Here is a 13,530-nt window from a genome sequence, read left to right as displayed (position 1 = left end):
GGGGGGGGGGGGGGGGGGGGGGGGGGGGGGGGGAAGAGGATAAAAGAAACAATGAAGTCAAATAAAAAATCACACGATAATATCTTCGCTTTCTGTTTCTACAATATTTCATAATCCTCCAAATTTCAAAAACTAAATCCAAAAACCAAAAAGCGCTTAAAACGAAACCGTTCTCGTTCAATGCAGATAAATACGTACATCAAAGTCGCCATTAATCATCAACAACCATCGCATTTCATCCATTCCAAAAAAGGAACTCCAATCACAATCACAATAAAAAAAACACACACGCATCCAGAACATCCATCACCATTCGACTACCAAATCATCCAAACAGTTCAGAAAAACCATCCGAAGCAGATTGAAGAAGACATAAAGCAAGATCTACAACAACAAACACTAAAAATCCACCTCACAGAATCACGCTTCTTCAGATCAACCAGTACAGATCTATAAACAATCATACTTCCAAATTTTCAACAACCACTACAATAATAACAGAGGCAGATAACAAACAAGAATGCCAAAACAGATTTCGTAAGTATACTCAGAGCTGAAGCTTTCACTTACCTCCTTCCTTCACTCTCTCTGAGCACTAGAAAACCGCCGTGAAATCGATTAACCAGAAGAGAGAGTTAGAGAGAAGAATCAAATTTGGTGATGCAAATTGTTGAATGAATTTGTTGCTGGAAATTCGAAATTGCTGGTGTGTTGTTGTTGTTCTAATATATATATAGAGAGAGGGAGAGGGGGAAAATCTTGATAACCGCCAAACAAGCGCTCTACGAAAAAGCAGAGGCGTAGCGAATTGTCCCTTTTACCCCTACTACTTTTTGTATTTTTCGTCTTTTGCCTTCTTCTAACCTCCGGATTTGGTAACTTCACTGCCGTGCCCGTGCCCGTGCCCGTGACCCTGACCGTAATCCACGTATGTTCCTAAATTTATAAAAATTAATCTTATTAATTAAAATATTATTTAAAATGTTTGGACTAAAAAGTGTACATGCATGAAATTTCGTTCTTTCAAAAACATGTCAATCGCCCGTGCCACATAAGAAGGCTGGCACATCGTCCCGTGTCTAGCTCTAATACCATTTGTAACGACCCTGGCCCACCGCTAGCAGATATTGTCCTCTTTGGGCTTTCTCTTTCGAGCTTCCCCTTAAAGCTTTAAAACGCATCTGCTACGGGAAGATTCCCATGCCCTTATAAATGATGTTTTGTTCTCCTCCCCAACCAATGTGGGACATCACGATAACTATCATGATTGATCTTAAAATCCCATATTTTTTCGAACAAAATTGGATGTGCATTTACTTATACACGGTCGTGTACATGCACATAGACCTTCTAGGCGAGTATTAATTCTTCCTAGACCTAGCTATGTGCAGGCACATGCTCGAGAATATCGAAACCAACGAAAAAAAGAACACGAAATAGAGTTACATAAGGTCCCACTGATTCGATGATATGGTGCAACATAGCACACATCCGTACATAATCATAACTCATACTCACTTGATTGACATTCATATCGTCTATCATCAATTCATACATGACTATCGGTCTCGTAAAATCCATGACTAAACATAACTCGTAACTCATATGACTGAAATCTATCAATCTCAACAAACGTGAGATCTTACATTGGTTAGAGAGAGAAACAAAACATAACATTCCTTACAATGGGTGGAAACCTCTCCCTAATAGATGTATTTTAAAATCGCGAGGTTGGCGGTGATACATAACAGACCAAACTGGATAATATATGTTAATGGTCGGTTTGAGTTGTTGTGAATGGTATCACAGCCAGACGCTAAGCTGTGTGCCAGTGAGAACGTTAGACCCCCGAGGAGGGTGGATTGTGAGATCTCATGTCGGTTGTAGAAGGGAATGAAACATTTCTTATAAGAAAACCTCTCTCTAGTAGATGTGTTTTAAAACTGTAAAACTGCCACTGATACATAAGAAGCCAAAGTGGACATTATCTACTAACGGTTGACTTGAGTTGTTACATAAAAGTCAAAGTTAACCATTGTAATTTTAAATATTTATTACGTCAGAATAATAAAATTTTAAATATTTAGAATGTAATTTTTAAAAATATATATTAAACAAATGTCACTACTATTTACTAGAATTTTATCATCCATTTATGAAATTTTATTAAATTATAAAAATAAAAATTTAACTTGGTAAGAAATCACATTGTCTAATTAATTAATTAATTAATTATATATATATATATATATATATATATATATATTAAATTTATTATTATTATTCAACATCTCCCTAAATCTTAATTCAAGCTTTAAAAATTAAAGGAAAAAAAAATGAAAAGTTCTTCTAACTTTTTCGGAAGTGAACTGAAAAAATATATGAATTGAGAATCAAAATGAGCAATAAATTTAAGAAGCGATCAATTCCAAGTAAAAATCCTAAACCGAATTCATATTCATTTCGTCAAGCTTCTTCAATTTGGAATTTGCAAGAAGAATTAGGGACATATTTTCGTGTTTGAAGGTGAAATCTTCCAAGAAATTCCGAAGAAAAGAAAAAGGCCACAATCAGGTCGCGCAGAACGCACCATTGATTCGTGGAAGAACGAATCAACGCGGCGTCATCAGTACTGATTACTCTTCAAATCTTCGCATATTCAATGGAAGCTTCAAAGTCTTTGAACCGAAATTCAAGGCAATCGCTAGTTCTTTTTTCTTTCTTATAAATCTTCATTATCGATTTAACCTAATCTCCACGTTCTCTGATTTTGTTTGTTTTGATTTTACTCAAATCACAGCGAGATTAGGCTTTTGTTGGTTGATTTTCCTTCATGTGGAGGCTTAAGAGTAATAAACTATATCCTTGTCTCTCCGTACATAAAGCGTTTTGGTCTCCAATGGCCTCCGCTGCACTTCATCCCTCGTCGAATCCAGTTTCCTTGAACTATCCGTCGTCTTCTCTTTTGGGCATTATAACACGTATGACTTTCATTTTTTAATCCGTTTTCTTGTCGTTGTTGTGCGTAGCTGATTCTATGTGGGTTATTTCATGGAATTTCCGATTTCTCCTGTAATTTAATGAGTTCTTTCTCGATTATTGTGACGAAATCCGAATTCCGTTTTTCAAACTAGAATTGAAATTTGAAGATATGGATTTGTTTGTGTTGAAATTCTTGCTGAATCATATGGACTTATTATCATGGACTCATTTTTGGGGCTTTTCCTTGTTTATCATTCTTGCAGTTGCGGCTTCATATTTATCAAACAAAACTCCATCTCTTAGCCGAGGCATGTCTTCTTCATCAACTTCATTGGCAATTTCTGAGAACGAGACTCCTCTGGATAACATTGAACAGCTTGAATTATTGCCTGGAGTTTATGATAATTATGAAGGAGTTATTGTGGAAATGAAGGATCCTATGGATCCAAATGAATTTGGTTCTTTGCTAAGAGCTTCATTATCTCAATGGAAACAACTGGTATTTGAGTGCCCTGTTACAGGTTGAACATGGTTCCTTGTTGTAAGCTTCAACTCTCATTTATGGTTTCTGTTTGCATTTTGATTTGCAGGGTAAGAGGGGTATTTGGATCAAGTTGCCTATTAAACTTGCAAATCTTATTGAAGTTGTTGTTAAGGTACATTTTGTTCATACAAATTCATCCTTATATGTGTTTTTTCTCAAAAAGTTTCTACTTCATCCCAGAGTTAAAGGCTATATCATGTGTTTTTTCTCTTGTACTGTGTATGAATTTTTCAGTTCTGCTACTACCGTTAAACTTTCAAACAGTTTCCAATATATATTTTCTGTTTCAATATCATCCTTACACTAATTATAGTACGCAGAAGTATATACTCATTTATTAATCACTTTGGGCAAACTGGGTACCTTGTTACAATTTAAGAGCAAAATATAAGCATGCACATGGATGCTACTTCATGTTTCCATTAAATATGGCGCAAACCCAAAGAGTAATTGTGACATCCCACATCGGTTGGAAAGGGGAATGAGGCATTCCTTATAAGGGTTTGGAAACCTCTCTCTAATAGACGCGTTTTAAAACCTTGAGGGGAAGTCCGAAAGGGAAAGCCTAAAGAGGACAATATTTACTAGTGGTAGGTTTGGGCTGCTACAAATGGTATCAGAGCCAGACATCAGGCAGTGTGCCAGCAAGGATGCTGGGTCCCCAAGGGGGTGGATTGTGATATCCCACATAGGTTGGAGAGGAGAACGAAGCATATAAGGGTATGGAAATCTCTCCCTAGTAGACGCATTTTAAAACCTTGAGGGGAACCCCGAAAGGGAAAGCCCAAAGAGGACAATATTTGCTAGCCGTGGGTTTGGGCTATTACAGTAATTTTGACCCAATTGAGAAGTTTGTATCAAAAACTTCCTAAACTTGAAAATTCATATATAGTCTAGGGGCAAAAACTATAATTTAGCCTTTTGTTGTTTTTTATTTTTGTTTTTTGTTTTATACCGATGAGTAGCCATGAGAACGTGACATACAATATTTGGTTGTCGAGAAACTCTTACAATTTGATCCTAGACTGGTCGACACCACAGGGTTCAAACTAAATCCTCTCAAATCCCTCTACTTTTGTTCACATGATCCAAGGCCAACCCATGGTGGTTTAATTTAGCCTAAAGTTAAAATACCCTTGCCTTTTGCATCTTCTTAGAGAAAAAGTAGATTGGTCCAAGTCACTTTCTCATAATAATCCTGCTTGTTTTGTTTGATTTCAGGAAGGGTTTGTTTTCCACCATGCCGAACCTGATTACCTAATGCTCGTGCGATGGATCTCTGAAACTACAAATAGTATTCCTGCTAATGCTTCTCATCGTGTGGGCATCGGTGCGTTTGTAATGAATAGTAATCGAGAGGTACTTTCCTAACCCATGCTGTTTGTCTGTGATTTGAAAAGCAATAGTATGTTCATAATTTACTGTCTATTTGAAAGTTTCAGACTTAGAAGAGCTCTTTGTTTCTAGTAGCTAACATTAAGACTCCCATTCTTAAGGTGCTAGTGGTTCAAGAGATCAGTGGCAAATTCAAAGGTACAGGAGTTTGGAAGTTACCAACTGGAGTGGTTAATGAGGTGAAGCAAAGTTCAATTTGCCGCATTTGTCTCAATTGAATAAGCATTCTTATGCTATAATGTAACTATTCTTTCTGTAGGGAGAGGATATTTGTGAAGCAGCAATTAGAGAAGTAAAAGAAGAGACTGGTGTAAGTAACAACAACCAAGAAGTTGCATTTTTTTTTTTAAATTTCATTCTCTCTCAAATGTTTAACAGTTCGATTTGAATTCCTTTCAGGTTGATGCAGAATTTGTAGAAGTGTTAGCATTCAGGTTTGAAATCTCTCCCACGATACTTGAAATAATTGTGCTAAAGTGTGAGATCCCACGTCGGTTGAAGAGGGGAACGAAGCATTCTTTATAAAAGTGTGGAAACCACTCCCTAGTAGACGCATTTTAAAACCATGAGATTGACGGTGATACATAACGGACCAAGGCGGACAATATCTACTAGCAGTGGTCTTGAACGGTTACAAATGGTATCAAAGCTAGACATTAGACAGTGTGCCATTGAGGATGCTGGCCCCCAAGGGGGGTGGATTGTGAAATCCCACATCAATTGAAGAGGCGAACGAAGCATTTCTTAAAAGTGTGGAAACTTTTCCCTAGTGAGACACATTTTAAAATCGTGAGGCTGATAGCGATGCATATCGGGTCATAGTAGACAATATCTACTAGCGGGGGCCTCGGGCTGCACCAAAATTTCCATTTACTGGTCAAGGGAACGGATCCCATCCTTACCATTTTTACTTCAATGTTATTCTTACCATCTTCTCCTTCCTTGGGTAATGCAGGCAAAGCCACAGGTCATTCTTTACAAAATCGGATTTGTTTTTCGTATGCATGTTACAACCGCGCTCCTTTGCCGTTCAAAAGCAAAATTCAGAAATTGAGGCAGCCAAGGTATATTTTAGTACACCATGATTGATAATTAATGAGTCATATCATTTCTTTTTAAATTTTGAAGTAACATTCCTCCTCCATCTATTAGTGAGAGCCCCAAATTTGGAATCCATTGTTTCCATATCCATGGTTCATCAATAATCTAAACTTTAGGACAGGTAACACCCTGGCTGTCTAGATTAGTCGTCTTATAAAACTGTCGATTAAGGACACGCACCCACGAATATAATACTAGCTCGATGTTGGCCTCTTGAACATCAAACATTTATATGCATAAACACATTCCTTTTAGAGAATGCCATTGATAATTTCCATATCCATGATTGGTCAATAATCTTAACTTTAGGACAGGTAACAGCCTGGCTGTCTAGATTAGTCGTCTTATAAAACTGTTGGTTAAGAACACGTATCCACGAATATGATACTAGCTCGGCCTTGGCCTCTTAAACTAACATCAAACATTTACATTTCTCAAACATTCCTTTTAGGGAATGCCATTCATGATTTCCATATCCATGATTGATTAATAATCTAAACTTTAGAACAGGTAACAGCCTGGCTGTCTAGATTAGTCGTCTTATAAATCTGTCGATTGAGAACACACATCCACGAATATGATACTAGCTCGGCCTTGGCCTCTTGAACATCAAACATTTATATGCATCAAACATTCCTTTTAGAGAATGTCATTTCCCTATTCTGACCCCCTCCCCCTTAAACAGTGGATGCCCATTGATGAATATGCAGATCAAACCTTCGTTAAAAAGAACTCGGGTTTCGACTACGTGGCAAAAGTATGTTTAGCAAAAGCGAACAACAATTATACCGGCCTCTCGGCGATACCTACATATTCTTCCTCTGGTAAAAAGACTTACCTGTATTCAAAACTGGACATCTGAACTCCCGATACCTGGGGAAAGGCTATCTCTACTCCAACAGCAACAATGATACCTTCCTCTAGCCTCTGCATTCCAAGAAGCTGAAAGGAATCTGTGGAGTCATTGTGTGTGTAGATCATGTCGTACCATAAAACCATCTTTACACGTTCGGGTTTTGGGGTTCGAGAAAATTTCTAGTACCGATAATTTGTTGGTAAATAGTTAGTCACATGACTTGTCGATTTGATGCATTCAATATTGTTTCTTAAATGTTGACAATAAGGGTGAAGAGTTAATAAGATGCTCAGAATGGTACTAAAATAATGTACCATAGAATATTTGAAGTACTTTTTTTAATTGTAATGCCAACTATTTGTTGAGTTTAAATATGATGTGAGATTCTTCTGTTAAATACAAATCATTATTAATTAATTTATGAATGGTTCTAAATTTTGTATGATTATTTTATACAATAATCTTAAAATTAATCATTATTGTTAGTTTAAAGTTAATTTGCATATAATAATCATAATTTTTATTCAAAAAAAGAAAATATTATCATAATTTCAAGATAATACATGGACGACCTACCACCGGTCTCATATTTCTTGTCTGGGCAGGTGGACCCAGAGACCCATGCTCCTTGTTGGTTGACTGAACATCCTCAGTATCTCCCTCATCCTCACTATAATAAAAGGAAAGGTCGAAATGACCAGGGGTGTATGCAGTTCTTAGTATCTCCCTCATCCTCACTATAATAAAAAGGTCGGGAATGATCAGAGGTGTATGCGGTCCTCAGTATCTCCCTCATCCTCACAATAATTAAAAGGTCGGAAATGACATGAGGTGTATGCAGTCCTCGATATCTCCCTCATCCTCACTATAATAAAAAGGCCAGGAATGACTAGAGGTGTATGCAGTCCTCAGTATCTCCCTCATCCTCACTATAATAAAAAAGGTCGGGAATGATCAGAGGTGTATGCGGTCCTCAGTATCTCCCTCATCCTCACAATAATTAAAAGGTCGGAAATGACATGAGGTGTATGCAGTCCTCGATATCTCCCTCATCCTCACTATAATAAAAAGGCCAGGAATGACTAGAGGTGTATGCAGTCCTCAGTATCTCCCTCATCCTCACTATAATAAAAAAGGTCGGGAATGACCAGAGGTGTATGCAGTCCTCAGTATCTCCCTCATCCTCACTATAATAAAAAGGTCGAGAATGACCAGAGGTGTATGCGGTCCTCAGTATCTCCCTCATCCTCACAATAATTAAAAGGTCGGAAATGACATGAGGTGTATGCAGTCCTCGATATCTCCCTCATCCTCACTATAATAAAAAGGTCTGGAATGACTAAAGGTGTATGTAGTTTGTTCTATCTACTTTTTTTTACCGACACATGTCACTAAATGTGGAATCCAATAAAACTTGGAGCACTAAACTTGTAAATTCAAAAAGATGAAGACTGAAATGAAAAAGGTGCAAAAATAACAAAATGTCGGGACTTCTTCACGATTGATTCCACCGACACAAAATTAAGATTCCAGATCATTTTCGACGTAATTAATAATAATGATATTTTAAATAAACAAATAAAAACTAAACAATTATTCCAATTTAAATAAATTATAGTTTTTTTTTCAAAGTGGAAAAAAAAATAAAACCAAATCGCATAAAAAAGATACAACCCAATTTGATATTTAGAGTGACTGTACACCATCCACGAAAAAATAAAACAAAATAAAATAAAAAAGCATCACCGACAAATAATAATAAAAAAAAAAAGATAAATAAAAATCGCCGAATATAAGTGGACATTTATTTTGCTCTATGAATAACGGACCTCTAGTATCGCGCCACGTGCCGCCTCTATTGTAAAAATCATACGAGCAAAACACCCAACCACAAACTCAACATCATCACCACGATCGATTTCTGACCTTCCGATCCAAACGCCCCATCTTTGTCCGATTTCTGATCCGCCGGTTCGCCGTCGGACTCGTCGGAGCCGATTGGCGAGTCGGCGTCCTCCTCCTCCTCGCCCTCGGACGCCTTAGGCGATGGCGCCTTTGTCTTCTTCTTCTTCGGTGCCTCTTTCGGAGCCGGGGCCTCTTCGTCCTCCTCTTCGGGCACCGCCTTGAAAAGCTCTCGCGGCTGCAGCACCTTGTCGACCTCGTACACCACCAACGGCTCTGAGTCAATCAGCGTCGCTGTCACCTCTGCCGTCACGACCTTCGTCTTCACCATCACGTCCTCGCCGTCGGTCTTGATGTTGAAATCGTACTTGTTGCCGCCGTGGGTCGCGAGCGTGTTAACGACACCGTTGCTCGATTTGAGCATCTGCAGAGAGAGGTAGACCGGCATTCCGTGGTACAACAGCAGCGATACCTTATGAGCCACCGTCAGATTCTTGTACTTCGGAAGAAAGTCGTTCAGTGCGGTATCCGTAGGGCAAAACACCGTCAATCCGCCGTCGATGTTCGACTGATAGGTCTCGGCAACGCCGGTGGCGATTAACAAATCCGTGAAGGCTTTGCAGCCTTGCTTCGGCAGAACTTCCGTCACATTTAGACTGAGCGGCGCCGCCGTCGGTGCCTCTGCATCGGCGGATGTTATGACCTGCAAAATTTGTTACTCAATTCGTTAAAAAGCAGTTCGTTACTCACAGAATTGTCGTCTTCTTGGAGTAAAATAATATGAACAATATATTCTAATAAGAAAATCCGATCCATAACAATAATGACCTTTTGTCGGTCACATAAATGCACCTGCAGTTCATCTGAAATCAATGATGATTAAATTAAATTTAATCCTAACCAATTTTCGCAATATAAACCTATTCAAAACAGTCATTATGGATCACTAATTCTAGATTTAAATCCGTGCTAATTAGAACGAAATTTTGCCCTAATCTAGATTCTAGCCCTAGCAAAGATAAGAACCGAGAGTACCTTGCTGATCTGCAAGATGGAGATATTGTAGGGCATTTCCATAACCGATTTGACATAAAACGAATTGAATTCACCGCCATTATCTTCAGATGCAAATCCAACTTTTCCGCCTTTAACATTCGTGATATTCACATAACCAGAGGTGCCGAAGGCGGAACCAGAGGCCTGAAACAGAGTAGAAGAGAGCGTACTACCTTTAGAAAGCTGGTGGAGCTTTTTGGCGCCGTAGTAATCGACAAGAACGTGAAGCGAGAGCACATTCTTGATGGTGCCGACGGTGAAATGCTTGTCGAGAAGCGCCGACATGGCGGAGTTGTCGAGAGCGAGGACGGTGATAGTGAGACGACGGTTGATTTCGCCTGCGAGATGAGTGATGGTGAGGTAGTGGTTAAAGGTACTGAACTCGGGGTGTTTGGCGAGGATTCTGGTAATGTTGTGAGCCTCAGCAGTGGAGGAGAATAGGAGGAGGAGGAAGAGAGGCAGCGCCAGAACGACGGCGGAGAGAGAGAGTGGTCGCCGCATGGTGGAGGTTGAGACGGCGGAGAGAAAAGGAGTGTTTGGGAGAGAAAATTTGGGCTGTGGATATGTGTTGTGTGAGGACGAGGGATTTGAGAGGTTTTTAAGAATGGTGAGATTTAGAGAATGAGAGTGCCAGTCTACTTGGCATCCGAGCCAGCTCAGCATGCTGGCGTGGGGCCCATGGAATTGGGTTTAAAATTACCAATTTAGCCTTCAAAAATTTTAATTAAAAAATATATTATTATTATTATTTTTTTTTTTTATAAATCTTTAAACTTCGTAAAATTAATATCATTCATATTTTCATATTCCACCTTTATTAAATTAATAATTTTTTTTTAAAAAAATCCACATCTAATCATTATTTATATTATATAATAATAAGCCTTTTAAAAAGGTATTAATGTAATTTTCTAGATATAAAATTGATGAAACTTAAATATTTACTTATTTAAATAAAATAAATATAGGGTACTGTCGGTCCGGTAAATTTAACAATAGATATTCTTATTCTATCTTTTCTTCTCCTTTCAAGATCTACTCAAAAATATAACCTTGAGTTTCTTGGCCGTGATTTACGGGACCGTAAATAATAATTTTTTTAATGAATTTTTGAAGATATTTGGATATTCTTAAATAATAAAAAAAAAACCGTTAGATAATAGGTAGAAGTAAAGTAAAGATACTTGACTTTCTTTATAATTATTTGAAAAACTTATGTCATAGACTAGATGCTTCTGCACGTGCTTACTTGATTAAAAATAAAATTAAGTGAATTAAATAAATATTTATAAATAATAATATTTTTTTTGTTAATTAAGTTGAAATTCACACAAAATAAATAAATAAATAAATAAATACACATAATTGGTTAAATTCGGACACCTAATTCCACGTCATCAATTCTTAGGGAAATAAAATTAATATACATTTAAAAAATAGAAACATGCTCTAAATAAGTTAGTTAAGTGTTTTTTTAATGAATTTTAAATATTTTTTCAAACTAATTTTTATTGTACATTTCTAAAAATATTTTTAATTGGTCCAAATTTTCTAATCATAATTAATTATGAAAATCTCAATATTTTTTATAAATACTCGTAAAATATTTAAAAAAAAAAGAATGATAATTAAATTATTTTAAAAAATGCAGGTGAAAATCGATATATCTATAAAATTGAAATTTCAATACTGATATTGTTGTCCTTGCTCTTATTCATAGTCGTTCATATATCTTGCTAAACCGACATTAAATACTTTGGGAATAAAATTATATATTTAAAAGAAAATAATAAATTACGAAATAAAGAGACAAAAGAAAAGGGCCACCAACCACTTTGAGAAAGAAATAAATGGTTCAATGATTTGCTTTTTTTTTTTTTTAATCGAATATTTGGATTCATACTAGATCTATTTACAAGCATTTAACCCATTTGAGATGGTTCTAGTAATTGCTTAGATTATCCCGTGCATTTTTTAGCATGATAAATGACTTTGTTTCGACTAGGTACTAATAAATTTTTTGAAGCGAAACTGAAGATAAATAGTAACGAGAATCTGATTCGCTGTAAAAATATAGTCACTATGAGATCCGACATCGATTTGAGAGGGGAACGAGTGCGAGCGAGGACGCTGGGGCTCGAAGGAGGTGGATTGTGAGATCTCGCGTCGGTTGGAGAGAGGAATGAAACATTCTTTATAAAGGTGTAGAAATCTCTTCCTAACAAACGCGTTTTAAAAATCTTGAGGGAAGTCCAAACAGGACAATATCTATTAACAGTGAGCTCGAGCTGTTACAAATAGTACCAGAGCAAGACATCAGGTGGTATGCCAGCGAAGACGTTAAGCCCCGGAGGGAGAAGGACGCTAGACCCCGAAATGGGGTGGATTGTGAGATCCTGCATCCATTGAAGAGAGAAACGAATGTCAACGAAGACGTTGGACTCGAAATGGGACTGATACTGTCACTAATATTTCAAACGTAAGGAAGAAGAAGAAGAGAAAAAAAAAGATAAATAAGAGATGGTGTGTTAAATTACATGATTTATTAAATAATTTAACTATTAATAAATTTTTTTAAAAAATATTTTAATAAATTCATAAAAATATTATTTAATATCTATTTCTATATATGTGTATATCAACTTAATTAAATAAATAAATAAATAAATAAATAAAATAGTGAGATGGAGTGGGGCCCACAGGTGTCGGCAGACAAGAGACTCCAACAAAGCCAGCCTGGCATGCGGATGGCTCATGTAACACCGTATTTGTCTATTTAATTAATAAAAGCTTTTTCGATAATTATTTAAAACTCATATATTCCAAATTTTTCTTTTAAATAAATCCAATTATTTGTGCCCTTTTTATAAGGGTCAAATACGTCATTTCACTTCGTAGTTTTTTTTTTATATTATTGTGGCTGTCATAGTCTACATTATCAAATCCAAATATCCTTCTAACTTTAATAACGCACGAGCTAAAAAGTAGAATTTATTAGAATCAATGGGCAAATTATTGAATAATTTGGTTAGTTTTTTGGATTGAATCTATTAAAAATTAGGTTAAAAATAGTTTAAGTAATGATTTAGACATTCGTCCATGGGAACATCGTCGTGTGACGTAGAAGAATTTAAGCACACTAAAGGAGCTGAGAACAAGTCAACTAAACCGAACATAGGGTCGAGGTTGTTTCATTCACGAAGAACCATAGAGAGCGCTCACTACTGTTCTTCTAACGTAAAAGGTCGAAGTTATAGAAGAATCTACGCACTCATCATGCGTTTAGAAGAATCTAAGCACATTAAGGAGCTGAGAACAAGCTCGATAAACCTAACTGTGAGATCCCACATTGGTTGAAGAGAGGAACGAAACATTCTTTATAAGAGTATGGAAACCTCTCTCTAGTAGACGCGCTTTAAAATTCTGAGGTTGATAACGATACATAACGAGTCAAAACGGACAATATTTGCTAGTGGTGGATTTAGGCTGTTACACTAACAAAGGGTCGAAGTTGTTTCATTTGTGTAGGACCTTAGAGAGTGCTCGTGACTATTCTTCTAAGTAAATGGTGAAACATCGTTGTGCATTATGGAAGAATCTCAGCTCGTTAAGGAGTTGAGAACAAGCTCGATAAACCTAACATAGGGTCGAGATTGTTTCATTCGTGAAGGACCTTAGAGAGCGCCCACGACTA

The 13,530-nt window shown here is 36.9% G+C and overlaps 3 protein-coding genes across 5 annotated transcripts in view; 1 reads left to right on the top strand and 2 right to left on the bottom strand.

Moving 5' to 3' along the window:
• Window positions 1-723, bottom strand: part of LOC111435217 (acetyl-CoA acetyltransferase, cytosolic 1-like) — a 4,986-nt gene extending 4,263 nt beyond the window's left edge. Inside the window, exon 1 of the mRNA XM_023072619.1 lies at window positions 571-723. The gene's annotated coding sequence lies outside the window, so the exon portion shown is untranslated. The remainder of the gene's footprint in view (window positions 1-570) is intronic.
• Window positions 724-2,335: 1,612 nt separating this feature from the next.
• Window positions 2,336-7,250, top strand: LOC111435315 (nudix hydrolase 7-like). Of its 3 annotated transcripts, XM_023072766.1 has the most exons (11): window positions 2,336-2,697; window positions 2,801-2,981; window positions 3,246-3,481; window positions 3,573-3,638; window positions 4,748-4,885; window positions 5,023-5,100; window positions 5,181-5,231; window positions 5,321-5,355; window positions 5,877-5,985; window positions 6,708-6,889; window positions 6,928-7,250. In XM_023072766.1, exons 2-10 carry the CDS (start codon window positions 2,834-2,836, stop codon window positions 6,882-6,884), a joined length of 1,038 nt encoding a protein of 345 aa, XP_022928534.1. In that variant the 5' UTR covers window positions 2,336-2,697; window positions 2,801-2,833; the 3' UTR covers window positions 6,885-6,889; window positions 6,928-7,250. The 3 variants fall into 3 exon arrangements, with proteins under 3 accessions (XP_022928534.1, XP_022928533.1, XP_022928535.1); XM_023072765.1 differs by having other exon boundaries at window positions 6,708-7,250; XM_023072767.1 differs by lacking the exon at window positions 2,801-2,981 and having other exon boundaries at window positions 2,338-2,697; window positions 6,708-7,250.
• A 1,282-nt stretch (window positions 7,251-8,532) lies between these two features.
• On the bottom strand, window positions 8,533-10,427 carry LOC111435272 (fasciclin-like arabinogalactan protein 2). Its single transcript, XM_023072706.1, has 2 exons — window positions 9,816-10,427; window positions 8,533-9,483 (listed from the first exon to the last, which is right to left on the bottom strand). Exons 1-2 carry the CDS (start codon window positions 10,335-10,337, stop codon window positions 8,746-8,748), a joined length of 1,260 nt encoding a protein of 419 aa, XP_022928474.1. The 5' UTR covers window positions 10,338-10,427; the 3' UTR covers window positions 8,533-8,745.
• Between the last annotated feature and the right edge of the window lie 3,103 nt (window positions 10,428-13,530).

This window comes from Cucurbita moschata, unplaced genomic scaffold (assembly GCF_002738365.1).
Source record: "Cucurbita moschata cultivar Rifu unplaced genomic scaffold, Cmos_1.0 Cmo_Scf00048, whole genome shotgun sequence".
Lineage (NCBI taxonomy): Eukaryota > Viridiplantae > Streptophyta > Magnoliopsida > Cucurbitales > Cucurbitaceae > Cucurbita > Cucurbita moschata.
The sequence above is the reverse complement of the archived record's forward strand: the minus strand, read 5'-3'. Positions and strand labels throughout refer to the sequence as shown.